Source organism: Stegodyphus dumicola, chromosome X2 (genome assembly GCF_044657685.1).
Source record: "Stegodyphus dumicola isolate Sdum_Otavi_A_Nest chromosome X2, ASM4465768v1".
Lineage (NCBI taxonomy): Eukaryota > Metazoa > Arthropoda > Arachnida > Araneae > Eresidae > Stegodyphus > Stegodyphus dumicola.
This window is the reverse complement of record NC_140781.1, coordinates 176,873,080-176,895,899: the sequence shown is the minus strand read 5'-3', so window position 1 is coordinate 176,895,899 and position 22,820 is coordinate 176,873,080. Positions and strand designations below refer to the sequence as shown.

Below are 22,820 nucleotides of genomic sequence, written 5' to 3'. Positions count from 1 at the left end.
TTACTATTCTTAGAGCTAATGAAGAATTTGATGTTTAACAGTGGCATTTAATTATTTAAAATGAGAAAATAATCGCTTCTTATTCAATAAAAATCTAACTTTGAGTAGAGGTTACTGCTTTTACTTAAGGGCTCAGTAATTTTAACCTCCTTCATTCACTATATTTTCTAAAACCAGAGTTCTTGATTATTAAAAATCAGATTGTGCAAATTATCTACGGATTTCATAACTAATAAGTATGCAGATTAATTTTTACCCTTAACTTTAAATTTCTTCAACTTACTATAGTTTCATGAAGATTTAAATTATGATTCAGAAGGATTTAAATTACTAATTGATTTTCATCACCATTTAAAATTTGTTTCACAAAGTCACCATCAGATGGCAGCATCAACAAAACGTCTTAAAAGCGTTCAAAATTCAACAAAAACGGATTCTATCGATTGTTAGATTTTGTGGTTTTGGTTGTCAAAATCTTGAGCTTTTAAAAGCAGTCGAAATGCTGTTAAATAAGCAACTTAGGCAAAGAATTTTTCAATATCAGTAATATAATATCTGTTTAAGAGAGCAACGTTTCTCCATATTGTTGCTAATTGCACTAAATTTATTTTATGTAAAATAAAATTTTATTGGGAAAAAAAAAATTAACTCAAAATGATCAGCATTTTCGATGTAATGAGTGATTTTAGGAAATCCTGAATTACTGCAACAGTTTTTCTTTCTTTTTTTTTTTTAAATTAAATCTGCTCCTAAATTTGTAACCACCTATAGTACTGTTAAGCGTAGTTTTACACTTATTTGATTGCAAATGACTACAGCTGGGTAGAGAATCAAGATAAATAATGATTACATTATAGCATTTTTCCTCCAGTGATTATAATTTTGAAACATTATATAGATCAGTGGCTAAAAATTTTTTATCCCCCCAAGGGGGGGATTCAAAATTTTTAAGAGCCGGATCGTTGCCTAAAAGAGTTATAAAATTTGCTGCTAAATACCAGCTGTGAACTTATTACAGTTGTGAAAAAGTTTGCGGTAGTATTACAATATTTGGAACTTTGTTCTGGAGATTGTATTTTAAAATAAACTTTCAAAGTTCAAAAGGACATTCCTTCCACATCTCTGTTTCGTTTTTCTAGCAGTAAGTAACAGAAATTGAACTCTGATATATTTCTTTCTTAACGAAGAATTTTTTGCTTATGAATGCCACCGTGACAAGAACTTGGCTGATATTCACATTAAAAAAAAAAAACGCAGTATTTAAATTAGTCATATTAACAAAAGCTATTACCATTTACACATTGGATAAATTTGAATATGTATCAGATAAATTTTAGTTTGTAAATCTGTAGTTAAGAATTTTCGATCTCTAATGTTTCGGGATTCATCAGAAATTAATGCATAGCAAACCAAATTATAAGAGAGTTTTAGAACGGTTGTTGATATATCACAAGAAATAAAATTTAAGGTTAGCATTGATGCTTTCGTTACTTCCAACATTTTTAGTCCGATGGAATTTTCTCCAAGTCGTTACTGTTAAGATCAGCTTATTTTTTTTTTTTTTTATATAAAAATCCATGAAATAAAGTGACGTATTTTTTAAATATTTTTTTGCAGTAAGAATACTAGATAATACGGATATTGTAAGAATTTATGACTGGAGATAGAGATAAATTAACAGGTGATATTTTCCAAAATTCCGGCAGTTACTAAGGTAACAACTGATATGAGAATTTAGATGCATTGACCGTGTTGAACTCTTATTTTCTGCTAAAATACGATGCAATTTCTTAGGAAACTGTAAACATTTCTACGATGATTTGCTCTTCCTGTACAAAATTATGTTTTTATTCAGTGTTATACTGCTGCACATTACTCTTTGCACAGGTAAATGTAACTTCTATACATTAATAATTAAAAATGTCTTTTGCCCAGTTTGTGAAAAGGTCAGGAAATCTTATTTTTTAAACTTTAAACTCTGAAAGCTGTATAATTAAACAGAATTTGCACTTTTTAGTAGATTTATCAGGTTGTATTACCGTATTGCTTTGCAAATATATTTGTCAGTAAGGCTTTAGATTTATTGCTATAATTTGTGGATTTGAAAACATGGATATTTCTTAGTTTGATTATAAATCATTTTAGAATGGAAATTTTACAGTTTTTCAGCCAACGTTATTTTATTTTGATACTGTTTTTGTTGGTCTCTAAAACCAAAAATAGGATTCTTTCTAAATTGAAAAATAAGTACAGATTTAAAATTTAAAAGTTATAGAAAGCTACATTCAAATATATGACACGTTAAATAGAATTAATGGGATAACTTTGTTCAGCCAAATCCTAATTATAATAGAATTTTAAAGATATACAGCAGATTTTATAAGTTTCCGATTTTTAAATACACTATGCTTAAAGTGCAAACATGTAACTCTCATTACTGTAGCGCTATTAAAAATCAAAACGAGACAATTGTTTTCTTAAAAAGAGAAATCCACCAGTGTCAGATTGGATAAAAGCTGTGAAACGCTAGCAGTTCTTTCCAGCTTTAGTTTTTGGATGAAGAAAACATTTTAGCCGTTTTCTCCATAACTAATGTAAAGCCAAGCCTGTTTCCTTAGTTAAGAAGAACAAAAGTTAAAAAGAATTATCAACAAATTTCGCTAATTCCAATTGATTTTCATTTGACTTCGGATATTCAAGAGAGAGAGAAGATAATCGTTTCCCCCTTTCTTGTTTTTTAAAAAACTGCATAAAACATGATTTTCTGCTCATTCTTCTCATTAAACATACGGTCCATACGGGTGATATCCTCCGATTGAAGGCATTCGCTTACGATGTTTGCACGGTGAAGACGGGCGTTGTCATCCATAAATACAAATTGCGCGCCCATGGCGCCCCGAAACAAACGTACATGTTGTTACAGAATGACGTCCCGTTAGATTTGGCTTGTCATGGTTCCAATTCGAACATGCAGGTCAGTTCTGGAACCCAGAATAATTCCACCCCAAACGAGCACTCCTGCACCACCATAACGGTGTCGTTCAATGATGTTTTCTTGGTGGTAACGGGTGCCTGGAGCTCTCTATATGAAAGTCCGGTGAGAATCAAAGTTCAAGCTAAACCTGGACTCGTCGGAAAACATCACACAAGCCCACTGTTGCGATGTCCACAATGCATGCTCTGTACTCCAGGCTAACCGCAAGCGACAGTGAGTTGTAGTAAGTGGAACGCATCTGACAGGTCTACGAGCATATAGACCAATCTGCCCTAAGCGTCTGTACACGGTCTGCCTTGAAATTGCCGTACCAGTGGTTGAAGAGAGCTGACGAGGCAGATCTGAGGCTGTGCTCCGCCTGTTTCTTTTGGCAGTAACTGCCAAATACCGGTCCTCATTCGGCGTTGTAACTCTGGGGCGACCTGTGCTGTAACGTCTACTCACATTACCATCCTCTTGAAATTGTTGCCAAAGCCTGGAGATGACACTCTGGGCAATTCCAAGTTCGTCTGATACTTCCAGTTGGGTACGGCCACATTCCAGACGGCCGATAATTCTACCACGTAAAAAATCATCCAAATGCGTCCTTTGTGTCATAACTATTCGGTTATTGCACTGAAAGGCTTATAAAGCGCCTGCGAACAATTTTACTTCTTTGCCTGTATTCCTTCTATATCACTCTCTTACACTCTCGTCATTGTGACGTACCATCGGTGTCATCTGGTTACTTCCTGAAATTTGCATATGATTCTTGAAGATGTGTGTAATGATTTTACAGGTAATGTACTTATTTTAGAGTTCGATTTCCGCGTGACTCCGAATTATCCTTAATTTATGGACATGAGTGTACATTAATGGCATAGCTTGGTATCATTTTGGACTTAAGAAATTTAATTGCATATTATTTTAAACTATAAATTTCATTCTACTAATGTAATTTATATAGTAAATTAGCTGTGTTTATTTATCATCCAAAATGGATTTAAGTCTCAATAGGGTGTATTTGATTCCACTCTTCTAGGAAAACTGATCTTACTGATCAAATATCTTCCATGAACAAGTTTCATGCTTTAAAGACATAATACTTTGGTTTTATTACACGCTGTAGCACATTTTACGTGAACTGAAACTTGCATAATAATACAGACTTCAATTCCATAATGGTTAATCCATATAATGGATATAAGACATAATGATGGACTTTTAATGTGAAAGATTATAACTGATGCCTTTTAATGGAATGTTTGAATCTGAATGATTTTAATGACAAATTCCCTATGGAAAAGAAAGCCGTTTATTATGTGAGTCAAATAAAGCAGAAGACTGAATTTTTTTATATATCAATGAAATTATATTAGAAACGATACAAATGTTGACATATTAAGTGAGACAATGAATACGATGAGAAATCAAACAAATAAGATAATGAATATTCTGCTAATTGCTATTATCATTATTTTTTTAAAATTTTCATTCATTATTTTATTAGAGCTATTTTATTCTTCCGATTTCTCTATTTAAAAAAAATAAAATTTGTATTTTTCAATACTTTAAATTTTATGATAAAGCTGTGTTTCATATTTTTTTGCAGATTTGCAAGGTTAAGTTATTGTTTAAAATTTTTGTATTTGCGCTGCAATGCGCGCTAGCACGCTCTATGAGACTATTTGTGTTACCATGGTTTTTCTTGAAAATAAAAGAAAATAAAGAAATGGATGTTCTGAAGATTTTGAAGTTGTGTTTTTACTTGTTTATTCTGATAGCATTTTTTAAGTTATAAGCAAAGTAGACTGTAACAAGTCTATCTTTTAGCCATAATTAAGAAACAAAAGTTACAGCGACCATTGTTTATTTTAGATGTTATTTATCAAATTATAATACATATAAATTGACATAGGTATTATAATTTAAATTTTAAAACTTTTGACAAGGAAGAAGCATCCGTAATGAAATGATCGAGTATTCTTTGACACAGAGGCATATACTTAAATGAGTGAAAATTTTTGTTTATTGAAATATATATTTGCTTACTTTTGATTCTGTGAAGAAGACATACACCTTTGTTAAAAACAGGAATTTGACAACAGTGAAAAATTTTTAAACATGAAAAGAGAACAAATATTCCCAGTCCTTTTTGAGTAGTTATTTTTTCCAAATTATATATTTTTATCATTATATATTTACTTAAAGTTATATGATTTCTTAACTTTGTAAAATTTGATTCACTTTGCAAAGCTTTCAGAATGGAAATACACATATATATTTGAAACAAAAGTAAAATCAATTAAAATTTCTACTTCCTTATGAGGCTGATGTGAGATCAGCCTCGCAACGAAGTCTGCCTACCTGGAAATCTGTACTACACCTTGTACAATGAACTCTCATTAATATATCTGTTACAAATCAGAATAATTGACCAAAATGACTAAATATAATTGGTTAAACAATCAGCTAAGAGAACAGTTCTTTTCACTGATGCATATACTATTTATGCAGATATTTACAAGTAAGGCAAAGCGTATATTTTATTTCTTATTTTTAGCAAATCCCCTTTAAACCTGTTTTTCCATAATTTTTTCGGCAGTTAGAATTTGTGATATTCGGGGAGCTCGAATTTATGAGAGTCCACAATTAAGATTTGTTGAGTCCATGATATAAAATTTTAATTTATGTGAAATATGTTTGCATTTACATTTTTCAGTTGTATAATCACCTGCCTGTAAAATATCAAAAACAGGACAGGAAAAGAACAAGTAATGGTACCATAACATCGCCATAAAAAAAAAAAAGGTATCAAATATAGCAGAACTGCACTTATCCAGGACTACCATTTCTTCTAATTGCTTTTGCAAACAACCAGGACTCCTGAGTAAGAACAGGGAGTTTGTGTAGAAGATACGACACAAATGGGAAGGGTTTAATTACCCTTTTACTCTTCACAGTTTACAGCTGTTCCCGCACTTCGGGATACAAAGACCAGTACTTAAGGTCTGAAAACATAAAATATAATAACTACAAACTAACTAAATTAAATAAGAACTAAATTCAGATACTTTACAAAGATTAGTAACGCGAAGATTGGCGTTTTAAACTTTATGTATGTAGTAATCAGAACACGGAAAACTACAACACGTCTGCATGTATCAAAGAGAACTAAGTTCTGGCCTCAAAGGAAGGCAAGAACTGATTGAAAAGCGCGCGCGAGGTTATCAAGGTTATTATGTTCCTTCTTACCTTCTTCGGGAACATACAAGGACCTGACTCGGAACAGAGAGCTTACTAAAGCTATGTTCACTAATTGTGGTAAGTAGACAGGATACAGATGAAGGGTATACAAAACCCTTTATTTTTCTCTATATACAATAACTTCCGTACTTCGGAATACACTGACCCGCTACTTGGGGTCTAACGTAAAAGTATAAAAATAAAATTAAACTCTAATTTAACTTTAGAATAATAAACGTGGAAGATTGGCCTTATAATAATAGGAAGCGTATGTAGTACAGAGAACTGTGAACACTACAATACGTTTAAATTTATCAAGAGGATTAAAACCTCTGGCCTGGAAGGCAAACAGCAACTGCGTAACTTCTAAGGTAAGCGGCCTGCTTTGACTCAACTGCTTCCTCTCTCTCGCTTGGCAAAAAGCCACAACTTAAATACTTGGCGTTCGCCAGACAAACTTTGCATAAAAACCTTAACGCTTATAATTCTGGCCGGAAGTAGAAAATAAGAAGTGATAGTAAAGATTTAAAATAAAATAAACGTTAGTAAAACTTAAGATCCTTACAAGGTAAAGTAGCGAGAAGTCTCTTTCTCACTCTTGGCTAAAAGCCACAACTTAAATACTTAACAGTTTGCAAGCTTAATTTGCATAACCAAATAACCGCGTTTATTCTGGCCGGAAGTGGAAAATAAGATAGGACAGTAAAGTTTTAAAATAAAATAAATGTTAGTAAAACTTAAAATCCTTACAAAATAACAGAATTCCAATTATTCGTAACTTTTATTCATCTTCTATTAAAATTTTTATTAGGCTTATTTAGTTTTAAAAACGAAGCCTGAATGTCAGTTTGTTTACATGCTTTAGAATTTCCTTCTTAATAAAAATATAACATAGCTCAGAAATATTTTATAAGAATATATTAAGCTAAGTTAGGTGAATACGCGCGACATGCAGACTGGCCTACAATACTCGGTAAAGTATAGTCTGTCAATATTAGTGGAAAAGCAGTTGCACACTGCTTATAATCTTATTGTTCTTTGTTTATTTTAGGCTTGCGTAAATATAAATTAGTGTCATTGGTCTAAAACAAATTAATTTCATTACTTAATTTTGTTGAAAAAGTTTACGAAATAAAAGTGTTTTACATTTTCTCTTAACTGTGTAGTCTTTATTAAAACACCACAAAAGGATTAAAAAAATCCTTAATTCACAATGCAATAAGTATATATTTGGCTTACAAGGAAAAGAAACCAAATTATCTGGGTTTTTCATAGATCCGGATGGGCTGTGGTTTCACTCATTCCAGGTATTTTTTCAGGACAGAAAACAATTCTCAATAAAATCCAGCAATCAGTATTATGCTGCTTTACTTTCAAAACTCATTTTGAAACCAATATCCAATATTCTTTTTCTAATGTAAAGACGGAGGAATGTTCTTTAAAGTAAAAATTAATTTATGAGTAGATAGGAGAATTTAGAAAGTTGTAATAAATGTTATCCAGACTAAATAATGCTTGTAAAAATTAGAAGCGTGTGCTTTAAATAAGCAATATAAAAATACATATAAAACGCCCTATTAGGTAATTTTAGAATAACTGTCCTTAAAATTTCTATATAATATCCTTCTATAAAAGACAATGTATTTTTTTAGAGAAAATAAATGAACATGAAAAACCAAGCATATCTTTAAAACGACATGCTGACAAAGATATTTAATCTCATTCCCTTCCTCAAAGAAAACAAATAGCAATATAAACACCATATGATTACATTATACCCGTTTTAGAGTCTCATTAATAAGCAATTAGAATCTTGAGATCTGAAGTTTATATTATTTTAATACAAACATTAATTCTTATACTTGAAAGGTTTATACGTTCAATAATAAATTTTAAAGATAGCTGAAAAGGAATTTGTCATTTCATTTCAGAGCAAATAGGAATTCAACTGACCGCACTAATTCTTTAATAAAAACATTTTAAATTCTCTTAAAAATTATTCCAAGCTTTGATTGTCTTTGTAATGTTAATAAATTTAGATAAAATTTTGCTGTTAAGACTAAAAGAGGGTGTAAAGATCACAAGAGTTATTTTATTTATGACAATGGAATAATAAAAGACAACAAATTCTAAATAAAAATTTTAATGTCATCTTCATCATGAAATCATCTTCTCGAGTTATTAAAAACAAAAAATTAACAGGCTTTTTTCACATGCTGATAAAATGTCGAAAGAATTGTCTTCACACGGTTTTGCTTAAGTTGGTTTCTTCATTACTTTATTTGGATCAAAACCGAAATTAATATCTGAACCCCATCTATCGACTTTTTTTTTTTTTTTTTTTTTTTTTTTACTTTTTAACATGTATATATTTGCGATGACAATATACTATTATATAGGACGTTTTTTTTAGTGAATATAGATGTTTATTTAGCGTTGAATGTTTTCCACATATCCTTGTTTAACGGTCAAATTAATTATAGCAGAATTTTGACCTTTAAACTGTCGATTACATAAAAAAAATAATCTTTTAAGAGTAAGCTTTTTGAAATTTCTAAAGTAATTCATCGAATTCTGTCGGCCTTTCAATAATTAGTAGATTTTTTTCGAATATCGTCCAGTTGATAACAGAGATGAATTATACTAAAAAGATCTAATATTTCATCAGTTATTTATGCGATCAGTTTTCTAAACCAAATGGAAACTTAGATGAATGAAATTAATCTTTTTTCATCGGAAAGATCGGAAGACCTTGGGGGGGGGGAGAATGAAGTCATGCGTACTTCATTGCTACGATGATAAGATAGAATAATTTTTCTACATCCAGAAGAGTGTGATTTTCCTTGTTCATTACTTTTCCTTGATTAAATGTATTAAAATGTATAAACAAAATATATACAAAGCTTTATAAATTACAAGGTTTTAGTTTAAATGCATAAAAATGTTAAATAAACTTAGCTTTCATAATATTTCATTTTTTTCCAAAATTCATACGATGAAAGATAATATTGGAGGGGGGAGGCGCTCATATAAGAATAGTGTTAGGATATTTCAAGGAATAATAGAAGAGATAGCATAAAAATGACGTACAAAAGAAAAATGACATAAAATTCACTTGAAATTTTACTTTAGAATCTCCAATTGTTAGATAACCCATGATTTTATTTTTATTTGCATATGGCAAAGAATATTAATAGCTAAAAATGTGTTTTTTAATACATTTAACCAAAACCGCGTAATTTAAAAAGCTTTTTTTTTTTTTACGAATTTTATTCTGCATAAAATATACTCATCCTACACATTTAATTTTGTGAAAAATATGCAATAGTATTAAAATCTTATATCGTACATTAAAAGGCTTATAAGGTATTTCGCCCGCTTTCCTAGCATGTCTTCGTGGTGTAGTGGTTCTGCACGCTGGGCCGGTATTCCAGAGGTCCGTGGTTTGATTCCCGGCGAAGGCGTTGCTAATTTTTCATCTCTCCGGCCTCAAAATAACCTAATATTTCTGGAGGCTATTCCTCGTGTTAAAAGTATTATTCGGTATTCAGTGCCTGTTACGATTACTAGCTCACATTAGATACATCCTTCTCACTTTTTCCTGTGCAGAAAGCATATTAAAATGTGACTAGATTTTTCAAAGACCGTTTCAAACAATTCAGTACTTAAAATGCTTCTTTGGGGAAGGCGATAGAAATTCTGCAGTAGAATTCGAGTTATCCATTTGAAAGTTCTTTAAGTTTTTCCTAGCAAATCTATTTTTATTTATTACAATGTTTTACTTTTACATGAAGCAACATTTAACTGGGTTGTATTGCTTTCATGAAAATCCCAATGCTTTTCATGATTCTTATTTTCTGTTATGAGAAGAAAAGAGCAATATTATTGCTTGAATATTCCTACAAATGACTCATGTTGTTCCTCTTTCCGAAGAACAAAGTTTTAACATTGTTCATTGTAGTTACATTACTCCATTGGAGTACATACTTTCAAATACGTATATTACTTTGCTTCAGAATCAATGTCTACACTTTAAACTTATAGCTAAGCTCTACATGATTAATTACTCTTATTACTTTTTTTATTCATTTACTTGTTTTACAGGGAAACAAATTCCCTTCTGCAACTGCCAGAAGAAAGAAATATATTGCAGAAATCTGATAGATTTCGATGCAGCAAAAGTACAGATATTGTCGGCTAAGGAAAATTGCGATGTATCAAAATTCCAGTTGGTGAATAGCCGCCTTTTCGCTTTACCAAATGAAGCCTTTGATGGAACAAACTTCTTGGAAATGAAATTGGTCAATACTTTCCTACCTTTCTTAACACCACCGCTTGAAGAAAAGCCATTTCTGGGAGGAAAGGATGTCACAGAAATTACTTTAAAAGAGGTAATGAATTAGTTACAGAAAGATTCTCATTCATGCTCATTTATGACATGCACCTCTAAAATGAGTAATTGCTGTATAAAATAATAAAAAAAACATACCAATTTTGGCAAGTTACTTCCGTTCCGAAATACTATGTAAGAGAAAAATGTCCAGACTTTCTTTCACACGATGATGAAATGTACAAAATGTTTCGCTGTGTTGCATTGCAAAAGTACAAAAAGTTTTATACAGGATAGCTTTAGTTTTGTTGCTGGGCAACAAAATGTGCAAGTTTACAAACATTTAAATTTTATTGTAGTTCCGGCAGAACCAAGCTTTGATCATGTAACGAAAATCCTATTAACGAAACTACTTATTTAAAAAAATTTTGTTGTTCAAATGAACATTGGCTAGTTAAAGTTTCTGAATGGTCAACTCTTAAACAGCACATTATTTGGGCAAATATTCTTGCGTACAGCGTCTGAAACTACTGAAGAAAACATAGTAACATCAAAACTATTTTAGGCTGAAGAAGATAATTTTCTTTGCGCTTATAGCAAAAAACAACATTCTTACAATATAGCTTGCTATATATACAAGACATACAGCTTGTTGTACAGTATGTATAATTATTAAATACTAACTCCCTTTTGTCACAAAGCACATGCATGAAGATGGATATAGACAAAACCAATTTTTTCATTGAAACACTTACTTTTTAAAGGAAAATATTTTTATCAATGGAAAAAAACAAGTTTATAAATACCAGTTTTATAAAAGTCATGATATCAAACCGTTTTAATTTCTGAAGTACCGTTTACCTATGTAGTTGTCTAGGATTGAAAATAAATGTTAAAAAGAAGGAATAGTGTCAACAGAATAAGATGGTCGAAGTTCTTATTTAAAGGTCTTAATTTCCATTTTTAGTATCTACAGTCACAAGTGCCTTTTAATATCGCATAAGAAAAGATTACTTACGAGGTTTATTGAAAATGGTTACTTTTTCAGAAATGACTCTTCAATTCGTTGAAACTGAGCACAACAAGCAACCATAGTAATGGACTACTGACTAGGCGGTAACAGTTTATACAGAACAAGTCTAGCTCCACTTCATTATATACGAAATGAAATCCACTTTCTGGTGATAGATATTCGGATTTGATACTTGAGATTCGGCATCAACATTTTCTTTTTAAATTATAACTAGCTATTATAGCTAACTTTTTATTTTCTGTTTGTTCATTTGCCGTTACTTTTAAAGAAGTGCATAGTTATCGGAAGTATAAATCAAAATTTTTTTTTTTTTTTTTTTTTTTTTTGTCTTTACATCCAAAGACGCATTATAAGTCCCATAATGTTAAAATCTGAAACCCTGAGTCTATTTTACATTTCAAAAACTTAGTTCAAATGAGGGATATTTGAAGGACCTCCCCCCCAAAAAATTAATTCATGAGCGATATTTTTGATTGCATGGAGAAAACGGAGACAAGAGACAAATACAGCAAGTTATTTATTTCCCTAAACGAAAGATTATAACTTGTTGGAAATTACAAATAAAGAAACGAAAATTTACCTACAGGAATTGGGCAAAGACGAAGAATGGATGAAAAGGATTTGTCAATGTCCAATGTCTACTTCGAACTGTGATGCAGCAACTAGCGCTTTTTAATATGTGATTTAGGAGATTCTTGGGCCTGTCCTGTTCCTTGTTTATAGCATGGATTAAGCTTTGATAGTTTTCTGGCAAAGGACAAAGAAATTCAAGTCGTTACCTCATAATATCACATGCATGATCAATCGTTTGAAGTTTACAAAACATGCAGACCGTACGATTCGACGGATATCATCCTTTGCCAAGAGATTAGTTCTGCTTCCACTGCTCTGGTTTGAAGAGGTGTGGTATTATCATTTATAAAAAGCATGTTTTACCAATATTATTGTGGAACAAGTGACATGTAGCTCTTCTTTAGCAACTGTAGTTCAATACATCCATCAATCCTGATGCCGTCTTACACCATCGCTTTATTACTATCATAACGAGGCTTTTCTTGTGCACATACTGCAGTGCGCCTGAAACACTTTCCAGGCATTTGAAACTCTGTTCAGAATCTGGAAACAAAGTTTTGCGCAATTTCATATTGCTTTACAACAGTGGCGATTGTAAGACTCGAACTTTCCTGTAATCCTTTCGTATGTAAAATCATAGAGATAATTTCTTTGAGCACGGGACAAAAATTTCACGTTTTTTCACATTTATTGTTTCACATTTATTGTTTCACATTTAAACTTTTTGAATAATGCAATTCTTCGGCGCAGCTAAAGTTCATTTTCAGCTTTCAAGCTACCGCGTGATCATTGAAAGCAAGAATAGAAAGCATATTCCCTATCTTTCTGTTGCGCCTTCTTTAACCATGTAAATCATTCTTTAATCCTCAATATTCGAACTCATTATTAATCAATAGGAATTATTCTCTCTCACTTGTGCCACGTTTTAAAATATTTACATTTCAAGATATTTTATTGTTCAGGTAAAGTGGTGATGCGAAGCATAAAAATGCTATATAGCAAATAAGTCAAAGATTGAAATTTATATAACAGTTTATACTTTCTCTGCTTTCGAAGTCATTTTCATTTAGTATGGTTTTTTGATAGATATTTTTTATTGTATTCTGTCATGTGAATATTCATTTTGTCAATTTTTGTAAATATCTTGCAAACACTTTTTCCATTTCAGGTTCAGTATCCATATAACTGGGACTGGAGTGTTATGAATATTTGTCAGAGGCTGAAAGTGTTACGTATCCTTAAAAGCAACATGCTGTATATTGGACCCACATTTCAAATGATGAACATTGCATCTTTACGGGTTCTAGTAATTGAAAACTCTCGAGTGAAATGGATCCACGATAAAGCATTTTCTTCTTTTAAAAAACTTTCATACTTTCATCTGATTGACAATCATATACAGACATTTAAAAGAAGTTTTTTGCCAAATCCAGCAGAAAATTTAAATGTCATTAACCTGAAGTAATATATTAACTCTATGTAATGTTATTATACACTGCTGGCCACCCAAATTGCAACACCAAGAAAGACAAGAGATATCACAACAAAATATATTTAGTAGATAATATGTTGACCAAGTATCAAACGATTAAATTTATAGACTTCTGTGAAGTGTGGTTCCTTCTAAAATCAGTAGCCAGAGTAGCAGCCATTGTTGGAGATCACCGATGCCACACGCCTCGGCATTGAATCTAAGAGACTTTGGGTGTGTTCTTGGGGTACAGCAGACCAAGCAGCTTCCACACGTTGCCAATGTTGATCTGGTGTGGCAGCTTGGGATGTAATCTGGGTCAATTGTTCAGCAACCATGGACCACATGTTTTCTATCGCCGAAAGATCCGGAGAGCGAGCCGGCCAGAGAAGCAATTCAATCTGGCGATTGACAAAGAACCCTTGGACAATGCGTGTCACGTGTGGTCGAGCGTTATCCTGTTGAAATATGAGGGTAAGGAAGGACAACTGGCTCCAACACCTCGGAGATGTAGCGCTGACTGTTTAAAGTACCGGCAATGCGTACTAGAGGAGTGCGAGAGTGATATCCAATACCGCCCCATACCATAATACCCGGTGCAGGACCAGTGTGGCGGTGCATAACGCAGCTGTTCAGCATCCTCTCTCCACGGTGTCTCTAGACTCGAATCCGACTATCTGGTATTGCAGACAGAAGCGTGACTCGTCAGTAAAGACAATTTCATTCCATTCTATCGTCCACATCCTTCTTTCATCGCACCATTGGCAGCGGAGACATCAATGATTCTGCGTCAAGGGCAGACGAAGCAATGGACGTCTTGCGGGCAGACCACTCTGTAAACGGCATCGAATGGTACGCGCAGACACTGGATGATGCGTTACAGACTGAATGTGCTGTGCTATGGTTCGTGATGTGACTGAGCGATCTGTCACTGCCATGCGCACAATGTTCCTATCATCGCGGGAAGTGGTGCACTGAGGTGGATGCGAAGTGGTCGGTCCGTCGTACCCTCCTGCATCCAACGGTCACATATCCGCATTACAGTTGTTTGGTTTCGTCCAACACGACTACCGATTTCCTTGAAAGATAATCCACATTCTCGGTAGGCCACTATCCTTCCTCTGTCGAACTCAGATACTTCATCAAACGATGATCGCTGTTTACTATGAGGCATAATTGATAGCTTTTTTTAAAAAAAACACAAGAAAAACACAATTTCCGAACTTGAAATCGTCGAAAACTCCAAGCCTTAAATAGCGCTTTGAAGTGGCGTCGCAGGCGCGCGTGATGTGCGTCTGCGCTGAAATTCTAATCATTTGCATATCTCACCTCCGCTAATGCATGTTGTAAATTTCATGTTATCTGCATGCTTCCCTCAGAGTGTTGCATTTACGGTGGCCAGCAGTGTATTAATCTGTGCTGTTTCATCAAAACACGTATTTGTCATCTACCTTCGTTGCAGTTCTTCTTTACTAACAAAAACCAGGCATTAAATTTTATCACACATTGGGTGTAGTTGTGCAATAGAAAGATATTGGATTGTCAGTGACATTGTACAGACTACTATATAACTATTACAATAGTTAATGCAGTGATGTAATAAGTAATATTGAGTAAGTGATATCTTAAAATTTATTTAATTACTCTTACTTTATTGATTTATAATATTTCTGTTGCAGAAATAATGCTCTGGATCATATAGAAGAAGATTTCTTTGAAAATATGCCCGAATTAACTTACGTGAATTTACAGAAAAATAATTTTGCCACTTTATCAGAATTTAAAGAAAACTCATTTTTTATCGACATTTCAGGTAATATTTTAGTATCTTGTTATATTATACAAAATCTTCAGTAACGTTTTTCTTGTAACTTATTATGATCACCAAATTAAGCATCACAAAACAAATCACAATTACAGTGCTAATAAATTTGTAATTGCTGATGAAAATCCTTTTTTCTTTCTTGGAAAAGCAGAATTTTCTTCTGGATCTTAGTTTTAGAAACACGATTTTATCATCAAATTCTCCTCCTTCCGAAGCAGGAAAAAGTTTCTTAGAAATTCATTTCTCATAAAATTAGGCGCCCACCAGCGGCCGCGTGGTAAAGTCGCTAAACACTGGTAGTTCGGTCCGAGGTTCGAATCCCGCGAACGGGCTGGCTGCATGAGCGTTTTCGTGGTTTTTCCCATGTGTAACGTGTATACGAGCCAGTTTCCCTTAGAAAGTCCTCGACGAAGGCATCCCTCCCTTTAGGCAGATAGCCCTCGAGGCTTTGCTATAATCACACACACACACATAAAATTAGGCAAAAAGGATTTGTTTTGCTTAAGTTTCATTCTTCGTTCATTCCACATGTATCCACTTGATTCATTTCACATGACTTCTAAGCTATCTTTATTTCACGTGTTAACATTGACTTTTTGCTTTACTAATTTATATTTTTTCTTTTTATTATTGTTTTAGTAAATTTCATTTGATTCACGTATTCATTAACATCCCTCTGTTTATTCCACATGTTTTCTATATATTCCATTGTTCTATTAAGCTCTGTAAATTCTTAAAGCTTAGGTTATTTTACATACTCTTATAAAAAATAACCTGAAAACACAGTCATCAAGTGTTCTTCGACTTAAATCGGAATTGTATACTGATAAAGCTATAGAAAGTTGAGGATATGTTTATTCGAAGATGCAGATGGTATATTTAATCAAACGGTAGACTTGACTAGTGTGTTTTTAGGTGTATTTGGAAGTCTTATATTAATAACATTTTACCCACCTTTTTAAGTAACGGTTGTGATTAAGATTATTGATTTTCTTTATCTTATAATGAAAAGAGTATTCTGAAGAAAGAAGAAATCAACTCTCATTGAAGTTATAAAAGAAGACAGCGGATTTATGAAGAAGGGTCCCACCTAAATGGAATTTTCGAGGCTTCTTATCTTAAGACGCATGTATTTAGTAGATTCTAAAGTTTTAGCGACTTGTGGTTTTCTTAATTTTTTTATTAAGTTTTTATTAAAAAATTTAAAGTTGAAAAAATAATGTTTCGGTGGGAATTTCAACATATTTTTATCAATATTTACTTATGCTTTATATATAGGAGTAGTCTACCGAAGTTATTCACCTTTTACTAAGTCCTACTTAACAAGTTGATCTATGAGTATACTATTCAGATTTGTGGTAAATGCAGAAAAAATTAAAAAGTGTGAAAACTTATGTGAGGGGCTCTAAAGTTTGGGGAGTCTTTTAACTGATAAACCTGCCCTGGCTAAAGTGACTGATAAATTCTCGAACCGTATTATTGCTACACCAGCTTGTAAAACGTTTGCTTGTAGCTGAGCTAAATTTTAGAAGTCCATGTGGGATACATGATTAAAATCGTTAAATGTAAAGCAATGATAATCAGATCGATTACCATATTAGTTTTGATCAAAATAGTGAAGCAGTGTTGAATGCATACACCTTGTAAGTTATTAAAATTTCATTCCATGTTTCATTAAATGTCATTCCATTCATAGGTAATCTATTTATGGTTCAATTAAAATTTCATTCCAATTATAGGTAATCCACTTCGCTGTGACTGTTCCATCAAATGGCTGCAGAAGAGCGCTAACATCACCGATGTGTATCGCATTCATTGCATCCTTCCTGGAAGTGATCATAAAAAAGTTCTGTTTCGTCATGTTGATTGGCATGAAATAGATTGCTGAGCACCTTCTCAAATGCTTAATACAGGGATCAACAGCAGATGCTGGAAAGCTGCTTTTCTTTTGTTTGTTGCAAATAAATTTTCACTTTTAAGCTCTGAGGTATTTTTTAAACTTACGTTTTTAAAATAATACACAAGCATACTTACAAATGACAACATTGTAAAATAATTATGATTACATACGGCATATATCCTTCAATATCATAAACTTATTAAGAGAAGACAGTTTAGAATTTACAGACGCATGCGTTCTAATAGATTTCTGTCAATACCAGTATTAATTACAACCTTTTTCTCAAAATTGTTCTCAGTAACATAATTATGGTAATATTAGAGTATTACTGTTACTATAGCCTGTTACTTTAACATAGGTATTACAAGTTCTTAGCGACCCTCCCTTCATATCCAATCGTAAAGTGTGTCGTCCCCGCACAGAAAGAATTAAAGGATTTTTATACATTAGAGGATTCGACTTTTTTTCCTCAGAAGTCTTAGCCATGGTTATGAGCCATGGTTTGGAAGGAAAAATGGCCTTGAAGTATACCGCAGAAAATATCGTTTCGTACTTCATAGGTACTAAGCATATATCATCAGATTAAAAGTACAAATATCCGAAAATATACTAATATAACAATGCAAAACAACAGCTCTGCAAATCGGTTTGGAGGACTATAGGTTCATACATCAGCAGAAATATAAACTCAAAAATAATTTCAAAAGTTTAATAGAAAACAGAAATTTTATCACATAAAGTTTAAAAAGAATGAAACAGTATATAAAAATGATTTAATAGATTAAGAAAGTTATTTACTGTATTTTGAACTGTTCTTGCAATTTACATCTTTCAGAAAACAATTTGTTAAAATGATTCAGGAAAGAGATAAAGAGTATTTTTGTACAAATATTTGTAGAAAGGGCTTCATATTGAAAATATATTCTCTCTAAGTTTGAAAACACATGTTTGACGTTTATGGATTCTATGAATTATAATATCAGGAACTTAGGAATAAAGAAAAGCTTAATGTTTAATTTTCTCTCCTCAAAATGCTTTTCAGATGTTAGCAGAGCTTGTATAAAATTAATCGTTGTTTCTGTGCAACGAATAGTTTCTTTCTAGTTTTCCTATATTATCAAGTAAATATGTGGATATTCTGAAATTTTTTATACTTTTTGCAAACTTTTCATATTTAAATTTTATGGTCATATTTTTTACACTTGTACATTTCGTCAGGGTTCGTTTCCTGGCTTTTATTTTATCTGATCTTAGTTACTTTTATTCTTGAAGTATAGTTTTCGGTTGTTAAGCCAGTTTATTAGTTTTACTTCCCCATTTTCATTCAATGTTTAATACACGACTGATGCACAGCATCATCATGCGCTAGCGTTTAGACTTCATTTTCAGCACTTGCATCTACCAAATTTCTGAGCTAAACGTTTTCCATGCAGTCCTAGCGAAGCTTAAAATGACAAATGTTGGGAATTTTAATTTACTTCCTTTAAAATATCATCTCATAACATCATAAAGAATGATTTAAAGTAACATTCGATAAAATCTCTTATCTTAGATAAAGAATTTTGAATAAAATTTTTTACCTAAGGTTATCATCTATTTGATTTTACACAACCTACATCTACTGTTACGAATTCGAAGAATGAACAGAGCTCAGAGCAACTCTCATCAAGGAATCTGTTGTAAACACTTGTAACGTTTCTTAGCCACATATTTAATTTGTCACATTTGACATTGTTGACTATAATTTTCTGTTTCTTACGTGAAGTTTCGTTTTGAAAAGAATAATTTACAAGGTATTTCAGGTATTCAGAAAATAGTAATGCGGGCATTAAAGTGCATTACAAAAGCTGACTTTTGTAAAAACATCCGGACGCTCGCTGTATGAATATGCCAAGATGTATATAATGTAGTATTGGATGAAATCTATCCTCAATTAAAAAAAGGGACAGTCCTTTTATATTTGCCTTTCTACTCGGCTACTCATGACCCTTTTCTAACGAGTCTATTGTTACATAAGCCGAGTCCATCAGTTCCTTATATTTTCTTTGATTAGCGTTTCAATTCTTTGGAATTATTTCATTGTTGAAGCAGATGTTGTGGAATTTTATTGCGATGATTTAATACACTTGAGTGTGTGCTTTGTGTTCTATGCTACCATAAGTGTCCCTTATTTTTACGTTTCCTCAAGTTTTTTTGGTGAAGATTGGTGTTAGTCATTTTTCACGTGCTACCATTAAAGCAAATCCAAAAACAGACTTTCTCAGATATGCTAGTTTCCGTCCTAAAAGTAAATCTGAAGAGACTGACTGCGATATTGAGACTGATTTTACAGGCTTTTTGACACGTTAGTTTTCTTCCTTAAAGTAACTCTGTGCATGAGAAGAGACCGATTGCTACACTACTGTGGTTTTAGATAACAAATGACGTGACTTTTGCATGAAGTTCTTAATTTCTTTTTCAGTCACTCTTCGAAAATGAATAAAGCTAAGACAGACAGAAAATTATTAAAAACCAACTTTACATATACAGATCAGCCTAATGTAAATTATTAACATTTATGCATTACTATTATTAGGAAAAAGAAACTTATTCATGATGTCTTTATTACACAGTACTTGAAAGTATACTCGCATAAAAATAAATGTTTGTTCAGAAGTTCTCAGCTTGCGGATTTTATATATCGAAAACGCTGTTCGTTATATAAGAAATTTGTGAATAGTAATAATGACATTAAAAAACCAGTCTTTTAGGAACTAAGCGCTAGTTTGTAAAGATACCTGTAGTTAGTTAGCTAGATGTTCATAACAATGCAACAAAAGATGAATCACGGCTTACTTGCTCTCTTTATAAGGATTTTAAGTTTTCTAACGTTTATTTTATTTTAAAACTTTTCTGTCCTCTCTTATTTTCCACTTCCGGCGAGAATAAACGCGTTAGTTTTATTATGCAAATTGTGCTTGCAAACTCTTAAGTTGTGGTTTTTAGCCAAGAACAGTTAGAGCGAGAGAGAGAGAGACTTTTCGCCACCTTACTTCACGCGCGCTTTCAGTCAGTGGTTGTCCGGCTTTATGGCCAGAAATTTAGTCTTCTTTTCATTGAAGACGTATTGTAGTTTTCCGCATTCTGCGTACTACATACTTAAAAATCTAAAAGGCCAATCTTAATTTTAGTAGTTTGTGCAAAATATTTGAGTTTAGCTCTTACTTAAATTTAGCTCTTATTTTCTTACGTTCAGACGACAAGTGATGGTCTTTGTATCCCGAAGTGGAGCACCTGTAAATTGTGGAGAATAAAGGGTAATTAAACCCTTCTTATCTTTGTCACATCTTCTACAGTAGCTTAGGACATAGTTTCAAGTAAACTCACTGTTCTACTCAGGACACCTACATGTTTGCTAAACAGATAAGAAGAAATAGTAGTCCTGATATCTTTACTCTCCAATCATCACAGAAAATAAAAATGAGGTGCCGATTCACTTAACCCAGCTTGCAATAACTGCAGCTATTTCGCGAATAACCGTAAATGAAGTCAACTGTGCAGCTCTGAGACAAAATGAATATGGAAAAAGAAATTGAAAACTCGAAGAATACGCTTGGCTTAAGGGGGCGGTGGACTTTAAAAATAGATAAAAATCAACCAAACCTTATTCAGAAAACCTTATTTAATCTCCTGATGCAGTTATAATATGTTTTAATGTATTAGATCTTGCTGAAATGAATTCTAAGTAAGTATCATACCATTCTCAGTTCATGGGATTCAGAAAACATGTTAGGGTATTATAGTCCTAGTTTCAGCTTAATGCGATATCTTATACTGAAAACTACAGTAAAAGCTAGAAGTAAAGAGAGACACCGATATGGGCGGCATTTTTGAAGCTTCTGTTTAGGTTTTTAAGGCAATTAAGACTGTTCATTTCTTTAAACTTAAATCAGTGTCAATACGTTAGATCTATAAATAAATTTTAATATTAGAAGATGATGTATATAGTTTTATAAAACCCCAGAACTGTTGAGAATAAATAAAATTCATTAATTCTTCTCTGAAACTTCTACAGAGATATTTATAGTACAGAATTTTCTTCACCTCTTGTCCTGAATATGGAAACTTCACAAAAAAATACGTGTTCTAGAAATCAGCTTATGTGAAGCTAAAAAGGTTGTAAGGTTTATCTTAATTTATCTAACAATTAATTTTGAGTTAAAGTTATTTACCTGTCTTTACTTAAATTTCAGCTTACAACTTCCGGCCAGAACGTATTTTCAGAATCGCGGTTGAATGCAAATGAGGAGAAGAAATATTTAACTGTGAAGTTCTACTGACTTCGTTAGAGAGCCAGAGATTCTGATCAGCGCGCGTCAGCCTTTTGGCGATACTCTCTCACAAGCTATTATTACGCACTTTAAGCCCTTGATAGCTTCACCGTTAGTTAGTGTTAAAGGGTCAACTCTGTTAAAATCTTGATGGTTTCGGCTATATCTTTTTAGTTAAGATTAGTTAAGTTTTATTTCTTAGTTTCCTGAAAGCCCGATTGGAGGCTTTTTTGTAAAACTGCAAGAAGGAGTCGTCTGTGAACTTTATTTGGAATAATAAAGAGTATTTAACCCTTCTCGAGTTATGTTCTCTGTCTACTGAACTAAAGCGATTATTCGCTTACATATTCCTAAGGTTCCTCAACTTTAGCAGTAAATTAAAAGACAGGAATCTTACAAAGTAAACAAATTATTTCATGTTTACAGAATTTGTTGCTTATTACGTTGACAATATTCAGTGTCAAATAAAATGAGAGGTGTTGTCCTGATAAGGAAAATGACTGCGAAAAATGAGTACAGGAAATAAACATTCGGTTGAATAGTACCGACAATGAATGTCGTATCAAGAATGTAATACTTTTCAACTATCGTAAATAGTGTTAATAAAGTTTTCTGGCTTGAAATACGATATTTTAAAACAGGGCTTGGTAATGTATTTCAAAGCTGAATATTTTAATTAAATTCTAAATTTTTGTAGCTACTTTTGCGCTCTTTCTAGCAATTCCCCTGAGGCAAGTGCCACCCTCGTCACGACCCTCTCAAAGAGTTTCATTAATTTTGCTCCTGCTTTGTGGGAATGCTTGTTTCAGAATCTGCATATGTAAAAGTACTTATTGTAAATTAATTAAGCATTTTTGAAAATTATCTTTTGTAATTCAATTCTTCTAGTAACCCTAGCAATATCAAGGCACGCGCCGACTACAGCCAAAAAGCGATATCCTACAATCCTTCTTTTCTATTCTTGATTATTAATACTCTCACTTGTGTGCTTGTATCCGTCGACCTTTAATGTATCCGTCAATCCTTATTATTTTAGTCAAAACTGAATAAATGTGATTTGCGTATAAATACGCATTTCTATTATTAATGGATTACATGATGAAACATCTCTCACTATAAGATTTTACTTCGGAGATTAAACCTGCGCTGCTGGACCCA

At 32.5% G+C, this 22,820-nt stretch overlaps 1 protein-coding gene across 1 annotated transcript; it reads left to right on the top strand.

Annotated features, from left to right (window-relative positions):
• Positions 1 to 1,733: 1,733 nt before the first annotated feature.
• LOC118193405 (uncharacterized) lies at positions 1,734 to 17,436 on the top strand. Its single transcript, XM_035364486.2, has 5 exons — positions 1,734 to 1,887; positions 10,325 to 10,611; positions 13,325 to 13,617; positions 15,307 to 15,440; positions 17,192 to 17,436. Exons 1-5 carry the CDS (start codon positions 1,842 to 1,844, stop codon positions 17,338 to 17,340), a joined length of 909 nt encoding a protein of 302 aa, XP_035220377.1. The 5' UTR covers positions 1,734 to 1,841; the 3' UTR covers positions 17,341 to 17,436.
• Positions 17,437 to 22,820: the final 5,384 nt, after the last annotated feature.

Bases quoted from the DNA above. Each gene is read 5' to 3' on its own strand.
- LOC118193405 (XM_035364486.2), top strand. From the start codon at position 1,842: ATGTTTTTATTCAGTGTTATACTGCTGCACATTACTCTTTGCACAG. The intron at 13,618-15,306 runs GTAATATATTAA...TTTCTGTTGCAG, and splicing joins TTAAATGTCATTAACCTGAA to AAATAATGCTCTGGATCATA. The intron at 15,441-17,191 runs GTAATATTTTAG...TTCCAATTATAG, and splicing joins ATTTTTTATCGACATTTCAG to GTAATCCACTTCGCTGTGAC.